The sequence below is a fragment of the Marmota monax genome, unplaced genomic scaffold (assembly GCF_021218885.2).
Source record: "Marmota monax isolate L192 unplaced genomic scaffold, Marmota_monax_Labrador192_F-V1.1 WCK01_AAM20220418_F8-fsc00054, whole genome shotgun sequence".
In the NCBI taxonomy this organism is placed as follows: Eukaryota; Metazoa; Chordata; class Mammalia; order Rodentia; family Sciuridae; genus Marmota; species Marmota monax.
In genome coordinates this window covers 1,781,233-1,808,033 of record NW_026692145.1, presented here as the reverse complement: position 1 = coordinate 1,808,033, position 26,801 = coordinate 1,781,233, and the positions used below count along the sequence as shown (strand labels likewise).

General features: G+C 37.1%; 1 protein-coding gene across 1 annotated transcript in view; it reads right to left on the bottom strand.

Annotated features, from left to right (window-relative positions):
* Positions 1-26,801, bottom strand: part of Gpc4 (glypican 4) — a 118,832-nt gene that overhangs the window by 7,950 nt on the left and 84,081 nt on the right. Inside the window, exons 3-4 of the mRNA XM_046467816.2 lie at positions 12,367-12,758; positions 1,456-1,621 (exon numbers count right to left, since the gene is read on the bottom strand). Coding sequence (XP_046323772.1) covers positions 1,456-1,621; positions 12,367-12,758 — 558 coding nt within the window. The remainder of the gene's footprint in view (positions 1-1,455; positions 1,622-12,366; positions 12,759-26,801) is intronic.

The window sequence follows — 26,801 nt, the reverse complement described above, 5'->3', positions numbered from 1 at the left end:
TTTGCACTGTATGGTGAATTCTATCCTTTGGCCCAGAGAAACAGTTGATTATAGGGAACGTGGAAAGGCTTACCATCTTTCTCTATAAACCCAACTTAGCAAAAGTGAACTGAAAACCTGACATTTTGATGTGGGGATAAGGGTGGGATGGGTGGTGTTTGTGGGGGGCATCAACTTTACATCTGGAAATGCCATGAGCTATTATTTCCATGAAAAATATTTGGAAGCAACAATTTCTCCTGTAGCTTCATTCTGGGCATGATGTGCCATTTGTTCCTGTGTGTATTTGCTGGTCTTATGCTTTCCCTTTCATGGGATTCTGCTTTTCTGTGTGTAGAAGATTTTTGTTCAGGTCTTCCAGCTTTGAGCTATTTAGGCTACAATTGTGCTGAAGTGCTTAATATTCACATCTTTTTTTTTTTTCCTGTGTCAGTGTTCTCAAGAATCTGTTGGAGCCAATTTATTGATGCACTTTCAAACAGAGTTAATATGGTAATTAGGTCTCACGCAGACTAAAAAGCATTCCCCAACCACAACCCTCCCCACCAAAAAAAAAAAAAAAAAAAGGCAGTAAACTGCACACATGTTCCCATGAGGACAAATAACTGAAAAATAGGTGCCTATAAGACACTCAAATTCTGCAATTATGCAAATATGACTTGGGAGTGGAAAAATGAGTTTGTTTTTGTGAGGTGTTAGTATGTGTGAAAGGTCCCACTAACACGCAGCATTAGGAGTTTCAGCACTGTCACTGATGTTTTAGGGCTAATATGCAATAAGTAGGTATCGAGGTAGTTGATGGATGGCTATTTAAATTATGCTTATTTTGTCTTTCCCACAAAATCATAATTAGCCATCTCAGAAACTGACCATGGTTGGGTGTGGTCCGGGTTCTAGTAATGGTTTCCCAAGTGGAAAACCTATGAAGGAGCACTCATTCCTTAAATTGTCAGGGCAAAGGTGCTTCCATGCTCACCAGAGCAGTCTACTATTGCTAAATTTGCTATAGAAACAAAACCCTTACATTTTCATAATTATATTTCTCTTAATGCAAAGAACAAATGGATATTGGGCAAAGTATAGGAGACCTGGTTGCAGTGTGACAGACCATTTGAAAAGCCACTTTCATAGCTCTGAGAGGGCTGTATGCCAGCATTTACATGGATACAAACCTATGATATACAACTAAAACTGACCTTTAGGCAGAAAATATCAAAAAAGCACTTTCTTATTATTAAAAATTGGTAGTCACTATATCAAATGCAATGAGATATGCCACCTTTAGCTCAAGGGAACTTTTATTTGAAGAATGGTCAGCATGGTCAGTGCTCTGGCAAACCCTTAAATAGCTAATACTAAAATGAATAGAAATTTCACAGCTGGCAATTACAACATTCTTTGTGGCCAGAAGTGGAGCCATTTCCAACAACACAAATATGCTAATCACTTGCTCACCTATGAAATTGTTCCACTCGATATCAAGATCCCCTTGGTTAGCCAAACAGCCTCTCATGATGTTTGAGCAGTAGTTGTAACATGGCTTCACAGTCACGAGACCCTGGCAATGGGAGCAGTAGATCATCTTCAACAGGGCGTGGGTACACTGGGCTGTGGGGTTTACCTAATGTACAAAAAGAAAATTAGTAGAGGAGGGGTTAAAATAGTCAAAGAAATTGCAAATCTACTAAAGTGACATTGAAAGCTTGGCCATGAATTTCATTTATGGATAAGTTAAAACTGATCACAATTAGCAGGCCTGGCCTGCCTCCAATGAAATAAATGAAATTGAGGTCAGATAAATGGAAGATCTGTGCTGAAAAGAGGAAGATGGAGGTGGGAATGAACATCTCAGGACCTTCAACAACCAAGCTGCATGTTATCTCCCACTCTAGAAATGACCATTCCTCCCCTAATCTCCACCTTCCTGTTTCCCAATCTCTCATACACACACACTCTCCATACTCATTTTCAATAGCTCAATTACTTCAAAGTTCTTTTATAAATAACCTTCCAGGATCAGCTATGAGACACAGTAATGGAGGTGACCTGCTATGGCCACTACAATTACTGGACTTCACCAGATTGAAACACAGGCACATGTTCTTTACAAACACATTGACTCTAAGACCACCTTTTAAACCTTAACCCCTGAAACAAGATGGATTGAGAAGGGTACAATGTGTGTACCGTTTTATGCCAAAAGCTGCAAAGAAGACAAGTAATGTATTCTACAAGGCAGAATATGAGTAACTTTAAACTTGGGAGCATGTGAAGGCCTTCCAGGGTTGGGAGCAGTAGAGCACAAGGTGCTCAGGGAACAGCTGATGGATGAGGAGAGGCTTCTGTTAAATTTGAAAAAGGGATTGGATTTAGGTGGAGAAGAAGTAAAGGGAGATCTTTCAGGTAGAGACAATGAAATAAACAAAAGCCATTAGAGAGTATACCTGGCATATCATGAAATTTCAGAACAGAGTTGAGAAATTTGGGGAAATTATGTTGAATACATAGTATATGTGGCCTGAATTTAGAGGGGCCTGAACACCAGGCAGAAACTGAGACACAGTATGGCACCACACAGGGCTACTCAAAGTTGTGAGGGAAGGAAGCATCCTGGATGAAAACAGTTCTGAAGTCAGACTAGCCTAGCCACTCTCTGCAGAGAAAAGGGACTTGGTTCCATCATTCTTGTTGTATAAGGTGAAATTGTCTTGGGCATAGAAGATTCCATTCTATTCTGCCCCTTGTTTCCATCAACGCTTAGAAAGGATCATGGCTAGGTATTCCTGGTTGGCAGCTGACTGAAAGTTCCTGTCTATCAGAGGTTACTGCATTCTTCCCTATCCATATCAACCAGTTCTACAAACAGACTTTCAGAAGCAGATACTGCTTCAGGAAACAGATGCTGGGATGCAGTGTAGCTGGCAATGTACTTCACCTGCTCTGCTGTGTTACTGTGAATACTTCTTATCAACAGTGCCCTTAGGAACAGGAACAGGGGATTAGTACTGTCAGGAGAAAAACTTAACATTGTCAGGTTCTTATCTGGTATATACACGTGCATACACACACACACACACTCACACACACACACACACCCTCATCCCAAACAGAACTCTAGCCTAAAAGACAGTAAAACAAAACAACAAGATGGTAATTGTATACACTAAAGTCAACATTCCCTATAAAGAATTAGAACTTTTCCATAGTTTTAATCAGTCCCAAATGTTCTCCTAGGAATTAAATTAGTCCTTTTAATTATGTATTAATGTACAGTAAAATCTTGGCTAACCAATACCCTCGAGGAATGGCCCTCTGGATAACCAGATTTTCTGGATAGCTAAAAGTTTATTCTTTAAAGTCACAGATTGTTAGGACTTTGATATTCGTCCACCTCTCATTTTACAGATGAGCAAACAGGCCTCAAGAAGGGAGGTAGCCAGAGAATCATGGGATCATAGGAAGGGGCCTTAAAGATCACTGTAAGCTGTGCTCACATTTAAGAGATAAGAAAACTGAAGCCAAAGACTTGCTGACAGTCACCCTGCTACATTTGATTCCAGTACTGCATCTTATCAAACTTTTGTGACAAAAAGATTTCCCAGATGTATCACATTTCCCTGCCTTCTTAAACAGAAGATAGGAAACTCTATTGTTAGGCATTGGTTATTTTCCTATTTTAGCTGTGTTCCACATTGGTGAATCTGTTAAATGGCTGAATCTTAAGAGAGGTAAAGAGTTATATAGATGACTATGAAAAATCACACAATAGCACTTGGCATTGTTGACTGTTATGCTTAAGAGCAGACAATGCCCTGATAAGAAGAAATGTAAAAATCTAAGTGCCAACAAATAGTTACAGAGCACTACTCTGTGCCAAGGATTATTCTGCAAGGTATTTGTGTTAGGTAGCAAGGCAAGTAAGAATTTCTGCATTGAGATATGAAACCTGTTTTACAAAACACAAAGTAGCATGGGCATTTGGGAAATAGCAAAATTTTTAAATTCAAGTTAGTCATATTTGAGAAACATTTTGTTTTCAAACAAGCCCTTTTCCCATTCCTCTTCTTTTTTGGCATGGGGAGTCAGAGGTATGCAACTGTAGAGAATAACACAGTGTATTCATAGTTTAGTTGCAAGTTAAATCATATGTGCAGTAGATATTGCACTATCCCCCACTAAAACAGGATAATGAAGGCTTAAGTTTGAAAATCAGAGACCAAATGAAATGATACAGTAGAATTTTATTAAAGGAAGATTATGAAGCTGGGTTTGGTGGGATTTTTCTATTTCATTCATTGGGCGGCAGGTAATGGTGATAAAACCCGGGGCACTTAGCCACTGAGCTACATCCCCGGTCCTTTTTATTTTTTATTTAGAGAAAGGGCTTCACTAAGTTGCTGAGACTGGCTTTGAACTCATGATCCTCCTTTCTCAGCCTCCTGAGCCACTGGGATTACACACGAATGCTACTCCACCTGGCTCCATTTCATTCTTTGGTTTTGTACTGACTCATGCTTTGCTCATAATTTGTTGTACAACTACTAAAAATGATTACAAGGAACTTGGCTATAAAATGCTATGGGAACACCAAATAATATCAGAACTGAAAAGAGAGATGAAGTTATAAGAAAACTCAGGTGAGAAAGGACATATAAAATACCAATGTTAGAGAAAATTGATCTTGTGTCTCACAACCACAAATCAGACCACCATGCATGAAGGGAATTCAGAACCTGAGAATTAAATCCCATGTGTGGAATGAAGTCTGAATATATAGGGAATGCCCTTCTCCCTAGCACTGGGAAATGGACCCAGGGGTGCTTAACCACTAAGCCACATTCCCAGACCTTTTTATTTTTTTAATTTGGAGACAGGGTCTCGCTAAGTTGCTAAGGCCTCAAACTTGTCATCCTCACCATGCCTCAGCCTCCTGGCCAAAGAGAAGAGTTATAAATTTTTACTTTTTATTGGTGTATTCTAATTATGCCTAACAGTAGAATTCACTGTGACATATTCATACATGCACATAATTTTCTCCATTTCATTAAAGATAAGGATTTTAAAACAGTCAAGAAGTCAGGTGCAGTGGTGTATGCCTGTAATCCTAGTGACCTCAGGAGGCTGAAGAAGAAGGATCTCAAATTCAAAACCAGTCTCAGCAACTTAGCGAGGCCCTATCTCAAAATAAAAAAATAAAAAGTACTGGGAATATGGCTCAGTGGTGGAGGAACCCTCAGTTCAATTCCCAGTACCAAATCAAACCAAAAAAAAAAAAAAGTCACAAGACCAAGACCAAAAGAGAGAAGAGTCCTGCAAGGCCCCTCAGAAGAAGGGGCCAATAATGACAGCATTCCAGGACTTGGGGCCCCACCCTCACCGACCTGACCATGCTCAGGATGGTCGATGCAGAATGCCAAGGATTAGTTTCTACCTTCTGACTGTGTGACTCCCCAGTGAGTAAACCAAATGGCTGCCTCTCTTTTGGAATCTTCAAGGGCTTTTTTGTAAGAAGCAATGTAGGTTATAAAAGAACCAAAGATGTGCCAACTACCATAGGGAAGAAAGAGCCAAACAATGGTATATGGTACGGTAATTTAAATTACTTTGGAGTTTCTGGCAAATGTCCATGGTTCCTTGTTCTAGTGGTGGCTCTTGCTATCACATGTTGATACACTACACATTGCTGGGTATTCCTATATAAGTTCCCAGTGGTCTCTCTACACTCCCAGGGACAAATCTTTCACCCGTAAGCAAATTTAACAGTAGACCAAGTCATACTTTGTTCTAGGGCTTTATTCATTTTGAATAGAAATTCAAGTTCATTCAAATTCTATTCCCTGGTAACTATCAAAATCAATTACTTCCTTTGAGTCCCTCAAAACTTATTAACTGAAGTAGATTTACTTTGGAAGACCAAAGGCCAAGTAGTAGATGATGCCACACAGGGGGATTAGCAAAAATGGTAACTATACTCCAAGGTATTCCTTTAATCCAAAATTTGGCATTTATTCTGGATGGCATGGCCTGCCACTTAAAACATGCAATTTGGTTGTTACTTTGGGGCATGGCTCTTGACTAACATTTGATATGCTTTTCTTTTATTTAGAAGGGCCTATTGAGTCCACATGTCAGTGACATTCAGAATCATTAAGGCTGGGGGTTATGACTGCCTTTTACAAAAGCCATGTTTTTTGGATGTATCTTAGAGATTTCATAGTTATTTCTCAAAAATCATACAAAGAAAGAACCAGAAAAGGAAAACTTTATACTCCTCCACTGCCCACTTTCAACAAAAAAAGGCCTAATGCTCTGAGAGAGAAAAATGCTTATTTAGCTTTCATAGTTTTGTGGCTATGAGGCTCTTGATGCCAAGGCGCAAGAGAAAAATATTGTTTTTCTGACAGTTACTATTGATAGATTTTATTGGATTTTACTGATTTATGGGATACCATTATAGAGTACTTAGTATGTGTCAGGTTCTGTTATTAGGACTGCAAATTATTAATATATCTAAGTCTCTAAATAATAACATGAGGCATTTATCCTCTCATTTTACAATGAATTAGAGGGAGGCTTAAAGAAATTAAAGGACTCACACAAGGTCTTCCAGTAAATGGCAGAGCCAAGATTTAAACCAAGGAATTTGTTTTCAGAGCATGTGTACCTTCGTGAGGTGTGTCTAGTTTTATTTGTTTGTTTTTTTTTATTTCTGCAGTGCTGGGGACTAAAATGAGGATCTCACATGTGCCAGGCAAGAGCTCTATTACTGAGTTACACACCCTCAGCCACCTTGATGTGTATCTAAATGGCTTCTTTTGAGTTGTAGACTGTAGGAAGCTTGAGGGTAACAACTAGGTCTGGTCCCTCTCCACAGCTCCCAGACCTAGTATAGTATTTCCACCTCTTAGCTATGAAGCTGGATGCCTTCTAGTGATAATTTGTAGCTTTCAAAGTTTACTGACCAAATGAATCAGTTTTTATGTTAGAGGGCAATTTAGGACATACCTGTTCTACATGGAGCAATACTAACATTTGAATGAGAGGACACATTGTGTAATAAAATAATAATGACTTACTAAGTACCAGACCTATATCTTTAGAGCTGCTCAGTGTGTTATAGAGTAAGGAAAAATATACAATTATGGTGCATTACTCACTAGCCCCTGCTCATAGAGAATTCAAAGGCTCAAGAAAACACTGCAGGACTTGGAGAGAAAAAGAGTTCTCTTGGAAAACAATTCATATTTTACCAAAGTTCTAAAGTTTTGAATGAACTGCAGCTAACTATAGCAGAGATTATCAATTTCTACTAAAAATAGGGCCTGATATACATAAGAAAAAAGGTCTCAGATTATTTATGTAAAAATGAGAAATATATTTACCTTTGGAGGCAGGTATGATAGAAAGAGAATGTCATTTGGACTGAATTTGAGTTATTGACCCATAATGACAATATGCTGATACTCAATTCCAAGTGTTATAAATCCCTTTGAGTCTGACCAAGGCCTTTCTAAATGTTAAGGTAATTCTAGGAGGTGACTTAGAATCTCAGATTTTTAAAAAATATTTATTTATTTAATTCTATGTGGTCTTGAGGATTGAACCCAGTGACTCACACCTGTGAGGCAGGTGCTCTACCACTGAGCTATAGCCCCAGCCCCAGAATTTCACATTTTTGGAGTGAGTCTATGTTCCATGGTAAAAGTCAGTGTGGGAAGAATTATCATTTTCTTTTTAAAATAATCACTGTGGGCTAGGGATACAGCTCAGTGGTAGAGTACTTGGCTATCATGCATGAAGCCCTGTGTTCCATTCCCAGTATCTCAAAACATAACACAACAAACTACACCTCCTTTTTGCCTTCCCAATGATATACATTTAACATGACATCTGCATGCCATATCTGCTATAAAAAACATTTGCAGAAAAGTTTCCTTCTCTGAGAAGACTTTTAACATAGATTGAGCTTTTTAACCAAATAACCTGCATTTCCCAAACACCACATTAAAAACTACTGCAAGCAGCATGCAAAAAGAAAAATGCTGGAGCAGAACTGTTCACACAGCCTGGATTTCATTTCAGTAATTCAGAACGAGCCTTAAGCCACATTACACAGTGATGGCAGTCAACATGCTGCACTCAAGTTAGAAACACATTTCCTTTTAGTTTATTCCAGTTCCTAACATACATTTGTTGCAGTAATCTTATTTTTTGCACAGCCAATAGTACCAAACAAACAAAAAAGGTCTAGATTTTATCTGTTGCCTGGTAACATAAGTACTCAATAAAAATAACAGGAAATATTTCCCAAAATTATTGTAAGAGAAAGAGATAGGGAACCCACACTTGTTGTGGGATGTGATGAGTTTATTCAGCAATTTCTTAGCTAGTTTTGAATTCAATGCACAGAAAGGAGGATGAGAAGTTCCTATTTACATGATAATAGAATGTTGAGAATGTAACAAAATATATGGAACAAACTAGGATTCATTCAGGAACATTTGTGGCCACGTTGTAGACGGAATTGAAGCTGCATTAATATTTGAAAGTGTGTCTAATTTTTGTCTGAAATGACTGGATGCAGTTATGAATTGTGTGTTGAAATATCATCATATTGCCCCCCTTGAAGAGGGCTCTATTTTTGTTTTGAGCATGTGCAATCTCAATTTATTCAGCTCTGGCACCTCTTGCACACCTACCATTCCTAACCCTACCTAGTCTTTAAGACCATAAGCAAAAGTAATATTAAGGGTTGAATATATGTCTGCACTTGGTATCTTAAACCCAGTGCCTCACACCTGCAAGGCAGGCACTCCACCACTGAGCTATAGCCCCATCCCCAGAATCTCACATTTTTGGAGTGAGTCTACATTCCAAAAATTGTGGCTCAGTGGTAGAGTGCTTGTGTAGCATGTGTGAGGCACTGGGTTTGAATCTCAGCACCACATATAAATAAATAAAGCCCACTGACAACTAAAATTTTTTTTATATTGATTGCCTTTTAAGTTTATATATAATGATTTTGAGAAATGGCTAAATATTTTTTAGTATTCTTGTAGGTGCCAGGGCATTGAGAATAGAAAGAAATGATAGGAGAGTGATGCACTGTTTTCTAGGCATGACAGTCATTTAGACATCTCAATGGTAAGACACATGATTTCTAATTATAGTCCCTGTAGTTTGGGGTGGGGTGTAGACATAGTCCCATTATGTCAGTGTTAATTGAAACCATGAGAATGCAACTCTCTTTGGCGTAGGAGCTATTAATTTTCATGGTGCATGTAACCACTTGTGCATTTCCAAAAGACCACAACAGACTTTACCCTTTCAGGCAAAACTGCTGCTACAAGCAGGTATATAAGAAATGTATCATGAACCATGGCAAATAAAGATGGAATAAGTAATACAAAGACGTGTAGCACTAGGGTATTCTTGAACCATCTGCTACTAATTAAGAGGACTTTTCTGAAGTTTGAGTAGAAAGCTCAATGGAGTGCATTGAAATCACTGGATGTTTGGGCCCAGAAAACTGAAGCAAGGCACATTTACTTCAGCGAAGCAGTGCCTTTATCTTGAAGTAACTTAAACTTGATTGTGCTAATGGCCTTTCAAAGATTTGGTTGTGATCAAATCATTGCTCAGCTTAAAACTGCGACCATTTTGTTGCAGAAGTAAACTGTAAAAGTAGGGCATCCACTCATAAAGAGAAAGTAGGAACATCTCTGAGTTAAGTATGTAATCAGTAGCCCCAAGAATAGGATGCTTGTCACATTTGATTTTAAGGATCTCTTTGTAGATAAGTGGGAAAGGTGGGTCTCTTCAATTAGGAAACACATTTCCTACTCTAAAATGTCTTTTTAAAGCTCAAGGCAATTAATTTTATTGGGCACCAAAAGAAGGTATGTTTATTTCTTGGGTTGTTCTAGTTCCACATGGAAATTGCTGGCGGGCAGGTGTTAGAAGGGGTGAGAGTCCCTGTATCTGAAAAAAAAATTGCTTCAGGGCCCAAACTGGTAGAAGATTTTAATTATAAATTAGTCACATGGATTTTTTCAACATTTTTAATTTCAAATAGGTTTTGAAAGCCAGGTCATTCATTGTCTTCCTCATGTCACTGTATCTTAAATTCTATTTAACTGGTAGTCATATTCCAACAGTTCATGTAATATTTTCTCAAGTGTGCAAGTATGTTTGGCATGCTTTTACAAACATTCCACAGATGATATATTTGGATACAATTCTTGCTTATGTACCTTTAGAAACTGATATGATGCCTATGTGTCTTCTTATTGTGCAGTTTAGATAACATAAAACAACCTGGTTGAAGGGTTTGATTTCAAGTCAATCCTTAAGTCTAGAAGCAGCTCAATGGTGAAGCCAAAACAGTATTTTTCTATAAAGTTTCTGATTACAAATACAATACTTAAAGTAGCTGTAAAACATTATTTCCAACCTTACTGCCTTTTCAGCTTAGGGTAAACACAAGGGACCGTTGAAAAATGTCAAATGTAAATAACTTTGATCTGGATTAACCATGTACTGTTTTAGGGACTCTGACATAAGTGTCTCCAAAATTAATAATGGTTGTTGGGGTTGGCAGAAATTGAGGAACCAAATTATTCCTTTAATTTTAACAATCATCCCCTCACTCCAACCACAGCCTCATATACCCCCACAGATACTTGGAATGTACAATAAAAATATCATAAGGAAGAAGAATGAACAAAAACAGTGCAAAGAATTATTTTCTGATAGCTGATGGGCTGGAGATGATATAGAAAAAAAAATAATGTAATGCAATCAATCAACTAATCCTTATTATTATCCAATTCTAATGTGAAAAATCCTATAAGCAACTGTTTTTCATAACACATTATCCTTTAGAATCATTTTCTTCATTCTGCTAAATAAAATCTTCCTCTTTAACTGGGATGACTGTACATCCTGGGCAGTCCTCATTGCTTATTAATAGTGACACCTGTTGCCTATATATAGTTATTAGCAATAAGCACCTCCTGGTTTAGACAATACATGTCCAAGTTTGGACAATACATTATATGGTCACATTAACTATAGATGAACTCTCTGATAGGGAGTCAGGTGACTATTTCAGTGTTTGTAGTCCTGTCCAGTGTTTCTGTTGACCAGTCCTTAAAACAACCAAATGGCCTAATTGGAGGCTGCTATCCTGTGTATATAGGCTCTTTAGCAATGACCTACACTTTGGCTTTTCCTTTGAGGGCCTAAAGGTAACACTAACATCAGTCTTGCAAACATAACTTTGCTCCAGTATATCTGTTTCTTCCCCGGTATTGGGGTCATGGAAGGGGAGTGGTGGAATGGCCTTGCAAAAATTTTTCAGGGGATGGGAATATAGCTCAGTGGTAGAGTGCTTGCCTAGCATATGCAAGATCTTGGGATCCATTGCCAGCACCACAAACAAAACAGCAGCAATAACAACAACAACAACCTTCATTGAGGAAGGAATGGGGAAATAGCAATAGAACCTTTCCCCTTTGAAATCTTGCTCAAAACCCTATTGCATAAAAGCAAAAAAAAGCGAAGCTTCTCCGGTGAAACTAGGGAGGTAAAGGCACAAATGCACAGTCCCACCCACTAAAAAACAACAGATCCCTTCATCTTTGTGGAAGCCTAGAAGCACCTTCCAAGCTGGCCCCGAGGACCATAATCTGGAAAAAACAAAAAAAACACTGATCTAGTCCAATTTGCTTAATGTACAATTGAGGAATTAGGTTCACTTCATCATCCTGCTTACACACTACAATTTTATTTCCTGTAATGGTAATCCTATAAATAATGTCATGGTCAAGAGCAATGGGGCCCATATTAATTATCATGAAAAGCTCTGTCTTCTAAAAGGCTCTGAGTATAACTTATAATAAGAGAGCATGGGCTCATGGGTTGGTTATAAATGACTTTATAGACTATAACTAGTAGGCTCCAACATAGTCACTCAAAACAACCAAATGTGGAACCTGTGTGTATAAGTTTCTTTTCCAAGATGGGGAGTGGAATAATAAGAACTGAAGAGTATGGAGGTTATTAAGCTCATTTTTGAAATTAAGATTCCAGAGCAAACACATATCCTGCTTCTAAGAATGGTTGCTAAGGAAACCACAGAAAAGAATAATGATGATATATGAAGATGTTCATCATGGTTTTGTTTAGCAACTCTAAAAAGCACAAGTATGAGGACAAAGTGTGAGAGAAGAGGAGGCAAGAGACAAAGAGAGAAGACTTTTTGAGCCAATGGAATTCTAGTGATTCATTTCTGTACCTTTCCCAAACTTGCTTTTAAAATGAAACAAAACAAAAACACACACATAGAATGCAAACAGCACTTACCACGGAGACTTTGCCCACTACATCTCTTGCAACTGCTAAGCCTTGAGCAAAAGTACGGGCTGCCACAAATGCACGAGTAACTTGTAGCTTCAATTTCCGAGGGACATCTCCAAAGGGCTTGAGCTGCTCAGTATACTTGCTCACACATTCCAGATACTCATCTGTGAAGTGGTACTGGGAGTTCACCAGGCGGAACATCCGTTCAAGGAGGCGAGCCCAGAAGTCATTAAGCATTTCTTCCAGGTTCACATTTCCTACCACATAGTAGTGCTTCAACTCCTTGAAGAGCTCTTTAAATACTTCTGAATTTTGCATGTATAAGCGGCCATATGTCTTCACAAACATATCATTCAGGGATTTCTCTGCATTTTCAAGTAGTTCTTTGAAGAATTCTAAAAACAAAACAAAAAATGAAAGAAGGGAAGAAGGGTTTTTTTTTTTTTTAGTAATTAAATAACGAAATGCTTTGCAGATAAATTTGAAAACTGAAAAGCATCAAGAAATTAAATTGGAAAACATGTTTGTATACAGAGTGAATGCTTTCTGGGGAATTTATCAATTCCAATCACTTGTCAGTGAAAAAAAAACCTATGTCACAAAGTCACTTACACATGTGTCTACCTTTAAGAGATGGAAAATATGAAATTTAATTAAAAATATGAAATTTTAAAGCAACAACTACTCAGGAGTCAGTATACTATACACACATTCTCTTTCTGAATGAAAAACTGAACAAAAATAAACAAATGTGTAAAATATCAGGTTTTGAGGAACTTTCAACTGCATGAATCTAAACCCTAATTGTAACCTAAGAGCTGGATGGGCATTCTCAAAAGTTGTTTTACTTGGGTGTGAGGTTTTTCATTTCTCCTCCTTACATATCTATGTAGTAAGAAATTCTTGAGGCTAAGAAACATTATGAAATAGCCCTAGAAGCAAGCACAGAAGGGTTCTGAAAGTAAGTTCTTGGGTCCTCTGTGATATTAATATAAATTAATCTTGGGCTCCTAAAAGATTTGTACAGTGTCCTTTGTATGTGAAAGAAAAAAAAAGAGAGACATAGACAATAAGAATATAAATGCAAGGCTGGAGTTGTAGCTCAGCAGTACAGCACTTGCCTAGCACATGAGAGGCAATGGGCTTTATCCTCAGCACCACATAAAAATAAATAAGTAAAATAAAGGTGTATGTCCATCTACTAAAAAAATAATATAAATACATAATGGACTTTAAGCATAGCTTTTGTAAGAGGACATGGAAAAATAACCGAAAAAATACAAACGGGAATACCTATTTTTATTTATACCTAGTTATTTCAGATTTATATTTTGGCCACCACACAGCCATGGACTAAGTGTTAAAGATTTTAATCTCTCAAGTACAAATGATGAATTGGTTTTCTCCTCTTGGAGCTTTTCTCAGGAAGTTCAATGAAAAAGAGGAGCTAACAGAGTATCTGTAACATTAATCATTCTTAAAGAATCTCTTGCCTGGTATAAAAATAAACACCTCATGATATCAAGTTTATAAGCAGGAAATATAATAAATACCAGAGCAAAATATAAGGACCACATCAAATAAGAAAGTGTCTCTAAGTGAACATGGAGCAGAAAGAAAATATGCCACATACTTCAAAGCAAGAACATTGGCAAGCTTATCAAAATACAATAGAGCTACAAAACCATTCTCTTCTCACACTGGGTGGACAAACCAGAGACTGACAACTAACTCCAAATAGATTTTTACAAAACCTGAACTGAGTAACCTAAAGCCTTTTGGAAAAAGAAGTGTGTGTGACTAACCCTTTTGTGCCAAGAGATTCTCTACCTATGTCTCTCAAGCCCCTAACTCATCACTTCATGTTTCCTTGAGACTTAGGGATAAAGTCCATAGTTCTTTCTAGTGCCAGATTTTCAAATTTTGAATATGCTTGTTTGTTTGGCTTTGGGGGGAGCTCTCTCCTCCTTTCATCTAATTTTTCTTTCTACTATTGCTGGTCTTTTATTTCCTAGGCTTGGATTCTCTCTGCAGAGTAAACAAACAGGCAGGTCAACCCATCCCCATTGGCATTTTTACCAAAGCTCTCTCCCTTCAAGTGAGAGGGCAGAAAGTGAAAAAGAAAAAAAGAGCTAGAGGAACTACATGAGACAGGGTTCTCCTAAGGAAAATAACCAATAGGAAAATATATATATATATATATATATAAAAATTAGATTGGCTCACACAATCACAGAGGCTAAGAAGCCCCATGATGGCCACATATGGGCTGGTGAGCCTCAGAATCTGATAACTGCTAAGTCCAAAAGGCCAGAAGCCTCAGAATGAGAGAGGGGTCAATGATACTGCCCCAGTCCTGGGACAAAGGCCTGAAAGTCCCCTGGAGTGTCGCTGGTGCATGTCTGAATTCAAAAGCTAAAGAACCTAGAGTCTGATGCCACAGCAGCACAAGTAGGGACAAGTGTAAGCAGTACCAAGAGCTGGCTTCCCTGCTTCTTCCATGTTTTTTGTTTCATCTGGGCCCAGACTATTTGTTGGTGCTGCTGGCATTCAGAACATGGCTTCCTCCTCTCAGCTCACTGACCCAAATACCAATCTTCTCTGGAAACACTTTCACAGACACACCCTGATGTGTGCTTTATCAATTCTCTAGGCATCCCTCAATTCACTTGACAACCAAAACTAACCATTGCAGGAACCATGTAAGTAGTCAACTATCCTTTTATTCTCTCCAAAATCCTGCAGAGTTTTCAAAGCACAAGCCAGGGACCAGCACTGCATCAGAATCAGCTAGATACTTGTTAAAAATACAGGTTCTTGGTCCCACCCCAGTCTTACTGCATCAGAAACCCCGGGGTTGGATCTAGCCTTGTGTGATTCTGCTGTAGCCTGAGGTTGGAAAACAACTGTTCTACCTGATAAAACTTCTCCCATTTCATTTCTCACTAGCAATCACCAGCTGCTCAGCAGACTATTGTGTTGACTGTAGAGATTTGGGACAAGCAGTACTGTTTTAATCAAGGGGAAAAGTCTTTCGAATAAATTGCACCTAAAAAAATTGCTACAGCCTTAGATGTTATTTTTACGGTGTCTTGGGGACAAATTTTCTTATATGGGACCCTCTTAACTAAGTATTAATGTGAATGATTAAATGCATGCAGCACTTTTCTACAATTCAAAGTTGGGCAGTCTGTGGATGAGAAGGAACCTTAAATGTCATCTGATCTATATCTCATACTGTGCTTGAATCACCAGCTTCAATGCTAAGTGTTGTTTGCCAATCAGGAAACTAACGGAGCATGTGGGTTGTGTTGTGACACATCCAGTGTGTTGCATATATAGCACTCACATATTGGAAAAATAAAGCCTGGTCATTGAGAATAATATGCAAGCCTTGTGTTAACGCCACACTATTAATGCTGCATGACCTAAAAGAGCGAGTTCCAACAGCAACCACAGGTTTTTCCCTGTATTACGTTTTCATTATATTGCTCATAAAATTGGTACACATCAGAAAAACTGGGTGTTAAGAATTTTTTGGCTTCTTTCAAATTCATTTAATAAATCTTTCTTAATACTTTCTTACATTTTTAATGAATGGCACCTACAGTCATGGCTTTTTTTTTTTTTAATTGAGGGAGAAACATACAGAATGGCACATCTAGCTTAGTTTTAATTTAAAACTTCTAAAAATGTCAAAGTTCATCCCCTTTAGGTTTCAAAATGCTGCAGGCCAAACAAGCATGAAGACACTGAACGTTCTATGGAAAAAGTAAAACATTCTTACAGTTCCTTGTACAGGTCAGGAGTTTAGCAGTTGATATAGCTACATAAAATATAGCTACTCACAGTATAAGAGAAATGATCCTATGTAGAGGAGACTGATTTGAAGCTAATATGCACACCACCATGGAATTTACACTGGTTCTCACAACCCACAGTCTTATCTGGGAAAATCTTAAGAGTGTGTGTATTTAAGTTAGTTTGTACTTTAAAAAGCAGCTTGGTGCTATCTGCATACTAAACCCTAATTCATTTCATCATTCTGAAATTTTATTTCCTTTCCTTCACATTTTAAAAGAGTCTTTAATGTGGACACATAAGTTACAAATATAAAAACCATTTGAATGGACATGTGGTTAATAAATGCTTGAGAAATTCTATAAAACTGATATAACAAACTAAAACCTCACAATTTAATCTCTCTAAATGGCTATGCAATTTGACAAGTATGTACTGAGTGGATATTATGGGCTCAAATCAAAGCATACAGTTTAACCATGCATCTCAACCTTCCTTCTGCCCAATCAGACTATAATGAAAGTTTCTAGAAAGACAAATTTCCCCCATCCAATTCACCTTTACTATACCAGCACTTTCCACATATGGTTTATGAGTACACCAGAGATTTTAAAAACATCTATAAAATTCTTAATTCTTGGGGCTAGGGATATAGCTCAGCTGGTAGAATGCTTTTCTTACATGTACAAGGCACTAGGTTCAATTCCCAGCATCCCCCAAAATTTTTTTTTTCTTAATCCTTTATTTCATGTAGAAAGTTCTTAAATATCCACCTCTTTTGCCTATGAGAGTCAACAGAACAAAAATGATGGGATCCAAAAGACTCAAACTCATTTTTCCTTAGACTTATTTTCATTAGCACTGTTAAATGGGACTTTTTGGCCTATACTTTCTGTCTGAAAGGATACCTCACATGGATGGCACACATAATTTAAATTTTAAAATCCATACTGATTAGGTACAATGTCAGTCAGAGTTTAATAATTTCTTATTAGAGAAAAGAAAAAAAATGTATCTTTCCTTTCAATTAAATTAGCAGTTCCCATATGTTCTTGCATAATACTTTCACATCCTTGCTCCCTCACCCCTTTTCTTTCCATGACATTTCCTTCTACAGTGAAGAATGGACCACGAATTAGATGTTCAGGTCCTGATGCACAGCCATCAATAGCCACTTCCTCGACCGCAGTGTTGCTCATCTCCATTCCCACCCTGCATTACATTCTAACTGCTAAATAAAAGCTGCCTAGTCCAAGACACCTAGCAATCTTCCTTCATAATCATTATGCCTGAAACCAATTATAATGTATATGGTGGATAAGAGAACCAGCCAAGAATAGTGTAAACCAGAGTAACACACCTTTCAGAAGCCAAGCTAATTGGAAGTTAGATCTCCCTTGCAGCTGTTGAGTGTATTCATGAAAAAAATGCTGCTCAAAGAGTCTGATTTAAGTGAAAGTAAGTCAAGAAGGAGGTGTTTAACGAGAATTTGAGAGATGGTGTCTGTGATCAGGGTTTATTCACTCTTCAATTTTCAGTTTGGAGGCATAAGTATATATGTTCTGAAGATCAAGCAGCTGCCATTCCTTGAGCTCATGAATGGTCACTTAACACCAGAAAGGAAATCAGCACAATAACATGCTGTGAATCTGAAGCAGCATTACACAGTGGGGAAAGCACAAGATTCTTACTTGGAGCTGTGTGACCACAGTTGGGTAAAAGGCCAAACTTCTCTGAGTCTCTACTGCCCCATCCACAAAATAGGGATATTAACTAATGCCTGGTGTGAAGTAGATGTTCAATATGTAAACACTGCTAGAAGTATAGGAAATAATGTGTTGCAACCCTTTGAATTTCTTTATAGGAACAATCATTTTTAAAAATAATCTTTTAAGACTGGTTTTTATCTTTCCTAGTAGAGTCAAACATAATCCATCAGGGGAAATAAATGAAGCTCAAAGCTGCTGGAGGTCTGCTGAGAAGACCCAAGGCCTTATAAAACTGAGAGCTGTTTATCCCAAAGGAAATGTTTAATGGCTCTACCTTCCAAGGCTGTGAAGTGTCCCAGACATCTAAGAGGGTGGGAACAACTACTGAGTGAAAAATAAGGAATGGAGAAACCTCAATTCTGGAAAGACAGCTTACATTACATTAAAAGAAAGAATGCCATACACAGTATACACATGTAAAAATCAAGAAGTAGCCATCAGATCAATTCTCACCCCTCCTTCAATGTATTACATTTGCATATTACCTTGTTTGTCAAAAGACTGCTAGATACAAAGACTGAGTTAGGGGACTGTTAAGTATTTTCTAGCTTTAAAATGTAATTATTCTTAGCAGAAGCAGTACTGATTTAACATGAGAAAAACTAGAGTGAAAAGACAAAACTTTTCCATACAAATTTTTTCTATGTAAATATCCTGTCTTTTAAAAAAGAAGAAGAACATCGTGTACTTCTGGAACTTCCATCGGCAGCCACTTGTCTTGCATCAAATAAACATTCAAAATTCTTCAAAAAGGTCAAAGGACCTCCAGTTCTGCTATTAAATGCCATTAGTTACTTTTTTTTAATAAACAATTGGCTAGCCATTGATTAACGAGCTAGAATGTATTCTAGAATCAACCTGTGACCTTAGAGATTGGAAACCTTTTCTATTCAATCCATTTGCTTGGTGCTATTAACTACCACCTTGTATTTACATTATTAGGAAGTTGCCTTTTACATACAAGGATTAATTTCCCCTTTACTATAAATGCTGTTTTTCATAGCCCTGGAGTGGCATGTAAACATTAAGTCACCGTATCAACAAAATTCCTAAGAAAAGAAGCCTCTTTGTAAATGCTACAAATCATACTTTTCAAACCGTTAAAAAAAAGGGAGTTATACTCAGCTATTCTTTCACCCAATATCAAATATCTAATGAAGAACAGCTAATACAGGCATCTATAAAAGTAAAGGGGAAAGAAGAATCAGAAAGCATTTTACTAAGAAACTGAAACTTTGGTTTATATATTATCTCCTCTTCTGACTTGCATTTTTGGGAGTGTGTGAAAGCTTTTAACAAGCACTTTCCTCTATCATGGCATAATCTCACTCCTCAAGAGTGCCTGATAGCGTGTGGTGTGCCAAAAGGTCACACAGTCAACTAATGTTTATCAGTGGAGAGAAAATTAATAGGTTGCTCCTAGGTTGACAGGCCAATTGCCAGCTGTGGCCCTCATTAGGGATTGTTCGCATATCAAGAATACTAGGAGATCTTGCAAAAGTAGGATCACCCTTCTTTTCCAAGTTTAATTTTATTCCTTGAAAGCATTTTGAGTGCCTCAGCTCTAAGGGGAAAGTACAATGTTTGTATCTCCCAGCTCCTATCTTTGGCTAACATGGCCAGGGACACAGGCTTAGTACTGTGTACTCAGTACTTCTGCTGGGCATCATTCCATTTTATGAAGGTCACTTCCGTCACCAACTAAGCAATTTACTTAAGGACTTCCATAGCTGTGATGTATATATGTAAATCACTCATACACACACACACACACACACACACAAACACTGTCTTTAACCATTCCTCTGTTGACAGACATTTAGTTTGATTCCATATTCTGGCTACTGTGAACAATACAGCTATAAACACTAGAAGGTAAGTGTCTTTTAAATATGTTGATTTCAATTCCTTTGGACATACCCATCACCACAATTGAACCAGCTAGTAGCAGACTTGCTTTCAAGTAATAGAACCAATAACAACAGAGCCCAAGGAAACCCCCAACATATGATAGGGGCTTCCATTCCCATTGTAACAGTAATCACAGAGTGTGTAACCCCATGTACCCTACTATCTATACCATTCCTGCCTAAACTACCAGAGGGAGCCCATTCTCGCAAGAACTACAGAGAAAGAGAGTCCCTCAAGTTCTAACACAGTATGTCAAAACTCACCAATCACAGCCAAAGAAGTTTATGATAAAGTCAACACAACAAACTGATACCCCAGGACACATAAAAAAAAACTTTACTAAGAAGGTATTCACATAAAAGTGGAAGAGACATACATCCTAACACATGCAAATTGCAACACAGACACACAAGAAGTATGAAAAAATAAAAACCCAGGTACTCCAACATCTCCTAAAGTCCCTAAGTCTCTAATAAATGGATGACAAAGATATTAAAAGGAAGAAATGCTAGGAAAAAAAAAACAAAATAATGATTTTTATAAAGCATGATAAAATATAAGAAAATACATATAAACTACTAAATGAATTCAGGAAGATAATGCAAGATATGAATGAACACTTTAGTAAAGAGAGATTTGGGGGAGAAAAAAGTCTTAGAAATGAAAAGCTCAGTAAATCAGATTAAAAACTCAGTTGAAAGCCTCACAATATACTAGATCAAGTAGAAGAAAGAATCAGGCTTGAAAATAAGGTTGATGAATCACCACATTCAGAACACAACAAAGAAAAAATAAGAATGAATAAACAGAACACAGAAAATCTCTGAAACATCATTAAAAGATCAAGTGTCCAAATATTTGGCAAAAGAACTACATGATGAGGATACAGAAAATCTATGAAGTGAAGTAATGGCAGAAAATATCCCAAATCTTGGGAAATAGGTGCTGGGGATATAGTTCAGTGCTTGCCTAGCATGCATGAGGCCCTGGGCTCAATCCCTGGTACACATACACAGAACCCCAAGTAGAAATAACCATAAAAGAACCTCTATAATTTATGATTATATTATAGATTGCTAAAATTATAATATAGAGCAAAAATATTAAAAGCTACCAAAGAGAAGCACCAAGTCATATTTGTAAGTAAACACACAAGAATAACAGCAGATTTCTCACCAGAAACTCTAAAGGTTAGGAGAGCATGGAATTGTGAACTTCAAGGCCTGAAAGAAAGCAAATGGAACCAATATACCCAGTAAGACTATTCTTCAGGATAAAAAAGAGAGAGAGAGAGAGAGAGAGAGAGAGAGAGAGAGAGAGAGAGAGAGAGAGAGAGAGAACAAGAAAAATAAATAAGAACTTCCACTGGGTGTGGTGGCACATGCCTGTAATTCCAATGGTTGAAGAGGCTGAGGCAGGAGGATCATAAGCTCAAAGCCAGCCTCAGCAATTTAGCAAGGCCCTAAGCAACTTAGTGAGACCATGTCTCAAAATAAAAAATATAAAAAGAGTTGGAGATGTGGCTCAGTGGGTTCAATCCCTAGTACCAAAGGGGGAAAAAAACCTTCCAAGATAAGCATCAACTAAACAAATGCATGACAATTAGGTCACCATTACAGAAGATACTTAAGGGAATCCTCAATCCTTAATACAGAAGAAGAAATAAGATTAACATAAAAAAGAGCACAGAAGAGAAATAAATCATATAAGAAGAGCAGAAACACAAATGAGAAACAGTAAAGAATCACACATTATCAATATAGCATAAAACTGGAAGAAATGAACAGAGTACTCAAAAGAACCAGAAGAAAAATCAACAAAGTGATGAGAACAACTATATATCTTTCAAAATAACCTTGAACATGTGCGTGTATATGCATATTATGTGTATTTGGTGCTGGAATCCAATCCAAGACCTTGTGCATGCTAGGCTAGTGTTCTGCTGATAATATACAGGCCAACACTGAATGTAAATTACAATGGATAATTACTTAAATTCAAAGAATCATTAGGGAATATTTTGAACATTTATATGCCATGAAATTGGAAAATCTAGAAGAAATGGAAAAATTTCTGGAAACATGACATACCCAAATAGAGTCAAGAGTAAATAAAAAAACAAAATAGGTCAATAACAGGTAATGAAATTGAAGCAGTAAAAGAAGTCTCCCAAAAAAAGAAAAGCCTAGGATTGAAGGGATTCAGTACTGAACTTTACTACTTTAAAGGAGAAGTGATACCAATGCTTTTGAAACTATTCCACAAAATAGAGAAGGAACCCTTGTAAACTCATTCTACAAAGTTAATATTACCCACTAAAACCTGACAATGGCACAATATAAAAGAAAATTATAGACCAATATCCCTGATGAACATAGATGCAAAAATAAACAAAATATTTGCAATTGAATTCAACAGCATATTTAAAAGAACATGTATCATGACCAAGGTAGTTTTATTACATGGATACAAGGATGATTTGACATACATAAATCAATAAATACAATACAGCATATAAACAGAGTCAAGAGAAAACAATCACATAGTCATCTTAATCGATGCAGAAACCACCTTTGATGGATGAAGTTCAACATCACTTCATTTTGAAGCCCTGAATAAATTAAGTGCAGAAGGATCATACATCAACATAATGAAGCCCACATATGACAAACCTATAGCCAATATCATTCTGAATGGGGAAAAATGATTTTCTGTAAAACCAGGAAAACGTCAAGGTGGCCACGCTCATGACTCTTATGTTTTATTGTACAGAAATTTTAGCCAGATTACTTAAGCAAGAGAAAAAAAAAGGGCTACAAATAGGAAAAGAGAGAGTCAAATTATTCCTTTTTGCTGCTGATGAAATTCTATTCTTAGAAAACCCCAAAGACTGCACCACAGGACTCTTGATCAGATAAGCCAATTCATCGAAGTAGAAAGTTCCCCCAAATAAACAGCTTTTCTATATAACCAATAATGATCTCACTAAGAAAAAAAAATCAGGGAACCAATCCCATTCACAATAGCCTCAAAAATGTAGAAATAAACCTAATAAAGGGAGAAATAATAAATTATAAAAAGTCTTAATGTAAGACCTGAAACAGTGAAACATCTAGAAAAAAATATAGGGGAAACATCCCAAGATATTGGTACAGGCAAAAATTTCCTAAATAGGACCCCAATAGCTCAGAAAAATAAAGCAGGAATTAACAAATGAGATGACATGAAATTAAAGCTTCTGCCTAGCAAAGGAAACAATCACCAGAATGCAGAGACAGCCTCAGGAATGGGAGAAAGTCCTTTTTCCCCCTAGTATGGGGGATTGCTCAACCACTGAGATACAGCCAGAGCCCTTTTCACTTTTTGAGACAGGGTCTCACTAAATTGCTGGCCTTGAACTTGCAATCCTCCTGCCTCAGGCTCCTGAGTCACCTGGATTACATATGTGTGCCACTGAGCTCATCCAGAAAGGGAGAAAAATCTTAGCTATTCATCTGGTAGAGGATGAAATAGCCTGAGCATATAAAGAACTAAAAAAATAACAAAACAACAAGTCAGTCAGTCAATAAATGGGCAAATTATCTGAACAGACACTTCTCAACAGAAGTAAAAATGGCCAATAAATATATGAAAAAATGCTCAATATCTTTAATATTGGAGAAATGCACAATAAGGGAAAAGGTACAAAATTGGAGAAAGGTACAATGTGGCTTCTTCTTAGCCCAGTCATAATGGCTACTATAAATAATAACAACAACAACAACAACAACAACAAATGTTGATGAACACGTAGAAAAAAAAGGAAGTCTTATAAATTACTGGTGGGAATGTAAATTAGTATAGCCACTAAGGAAAAAAGCATGGAGGTTCCTCAAGAGACTAAAAGCAAACTACTATATGATCCAGCTATCCTATTCCTGGGTCTACCCAATTGCAATAAAATCAGCATACAAAAGAGGTACCTGCACATCTATGTGTACTGCAGCACTATTCACAGTAACCAAGATGTGGCATCAGCCTAGATATCTGTCAAAATAAATGGATAAAGAGAATATGGAATATATGCACAATAGAGTATTATTTAGCCATAAAGAAGAACAACACACTGTCATTTGTAGAAAAAAATGGATGGAGCTGAAGGACATCATATTAAGTGAAACAAGCCAAACAGAAAGTCAAGTATTACATGTTTTCACTCATTTGTGGAAACAAAATAAAATAAAACAAAAAAAAAAAGATGACCTGAAAGAAGGGAGAAGGACATTGAGACTGGGTGAGAGGGGAGAGAAAAAGAAGGCAAAAGGAGGTTAGACACAATTAGGGTGCAACACATGCAAGTATGTAAATGTTACTTGACACCCATTAATTTGTACAATTAATGAGTAAAAAATTAAAATAAATTATGGTGCCAAATATTTTTTTAAAAAACAGAATATAATATAGTTTTTAAAATACCCCTCCTTGTAATAAAACTGAAAAGTATTAAGATATAAATTACCCATAATCCCATACTGAAAGAGAACAGCAATAGCTTATCAGATTTCCTTCCTGTTTTTTTCCTATAAAAACATCTTGTCACATGGGTGACATCATGCTATATTATTTATACCCTGTTCTCATGTAACATTGCTAACATTGATTAAAAATTCTTCAGAAATGTTATTTGCAATGACTACATTCTATGACATCTTAAGGGCAGGTCAAAGTATAATACCTGCAGGGTGTTTATGCTTAATTTCAATTTTTCACTATCATAAATAATGCTGGGATAGCTGTGCTGTTAACACTCATCTCTATGCAGATATTTCTTTCCTTGGGATACATACCCAGATGTAGAATTACTAAATCATTCAGATATATAGTCAAATTCGCTGCCTGAAATTATATGTTTGAGTCATATTTATTATAAGCGTTCTAACTAGGTCTGCTAAGAGGATGGAGATATGGGTGGGGATAATAAACGAAAAGGAAATGAAGTGCAACTGGCTTGGGAAAATTCTCTAGGTCAAACAGTTCAAGTCAGTGGTGGATTAAATAAGCCTTTTGTTTTTCAGGACAGACAAAATGCATAGAAAGGGGTGGGAAGAGATGAACAACAACATCCCAAACTCCCAGTCTAAAGCACAACAAACCAACAGAGCCAATAAAAGCAGTTCAGAGGAAACTCTACTATGTATTTACTCTCCTGCAAACAGATCGGCAGTTTCTTGCTGATGTCACGACTTCTGAAAAAGTCCAAGCTAATTGCAGAGACCCATAGAGTAAAAGTACTTTGGGCTCCAGAGAAGCTGCTCAAGGACTTTCAATCTGAGAGACAGCCAATGTTAGAGCCACAATTGGTCACACTTCAGATAACAACTCAAAAGGCAGAAAACCTTTGTCAATAGAGAAATGTGTGCGTGTTGTCTGAGCTCTTGATTTGATTAAAGTAAGCTGGCAGTGGCTCATTCTCATCAAGTTTCACAGAAAGAAAAGAATTAGCAAAAATACTGTTTTTTAGTCTCTTTCACATGGAAGGAAATGGAAATAGAATTGTAAAGGAAAGAGTAGCAGCACTTTCCAACTAAATTAAAGAGAATTAGCATGATCTGGAAGGAACACTGCATCTGCAGAGAGGCCAGGCAACCTCATGTCTTTCTCTGTATTTTGGTGACTACTCAGCCTGTGAAATGCTGCTCACTACACTAAAGCAGACGTTTAAAAAAGCAACAAGTCAAAAAAGTCTTAATAAACAAAATCTGAAGCACAGATTAACAACCATGTTATGCTATACATTTCTATGACACACTTATTTTGAGGACATCTTAGACATTTTTCAACCTAAAAACCTCCTAGATGGTCTTCAGTAATTATAGCTGTGCAAAGGATAGTAATACATCTTAAAAATACATATTTAAGTTCAGGGGTCTGGAAAATTCCAGAAATTTTAGTTTGGCTGATGATCATGAAGCTTATTTAAGTGGACATGTTTTGTCTTTTAAGGTGAGCCGACACCTCATTTCCACTGAGGTCCTTACTTTTACAGGACTATGAATTCAAATGCCTTCAACGCACTGAGCCCCCACACTGGGTTTCCTACTGGCTTAATGAAGTAATGGCCAATATGAACTACAGAAAAAAAATTCAATCAGTGATTAAAATACGATTCAGCTAAAAATCTGAAGAGTGCTTCATTCCCTGCCTCTGTGAAATGATAGGCAATGGGGGCGGGCTTGAGGGCTTAAGAGAAGGATAACCACTCTGGTTTACAGAGCCCATGTAGATAGATGGGATGGACAATTATTTCTTTTATGTGTGTTTTAAGCTAATTCAGAAAATTTCTACTATTATTCAAGTTAACAAGCTGCAGGCTCATGGGAGGGTTTCAAAGACCTGGTGAGAGTAGCTGAGGGTTAAGAAACGATAGAGCGAAAAGAGAGGGTACCATACAGATGGCTAATTAACATCTTGTAAGACCTTTCACTAAAGCAGCTGGTCTAGTTACATGTTTAAAAGATTGAGAGAATTTTTAGAATTGAAAGGGTTTTTAGAGAGCATCTAGCTCAACCCCCTCATTTTATGGATGGAAAAACTGAGACCCAGTTAATTGCCCCAGGTTGCAGAAGGTTCACTGCAGAACCAGCCTGACAATCCATTGTGTTCTGCCACCCATCCAAAGGTGCTAAATTTGCTCTGATGACAAATTAAAAGAGTTTCTCCAGTAGACTAGTATCCGACAACATCTCTATTTTCTTGTTTTATCATGCAAAATATCTAGGAAACAGTTTGATTCAGGGAGATATTTAGTAATAATACTTCTTCATAGTTGTTATATCATTTTATTATAAATTTCAGACATTTTTAATATAGCAACTTTAATCACCATAACTTATTTAGGTTTTTTATTTAATTATGCTGCTTTTAAAAAATAATTACTCTTACAATATCCCAGATATTTTGGGGTGAGTCCTTTTTCTG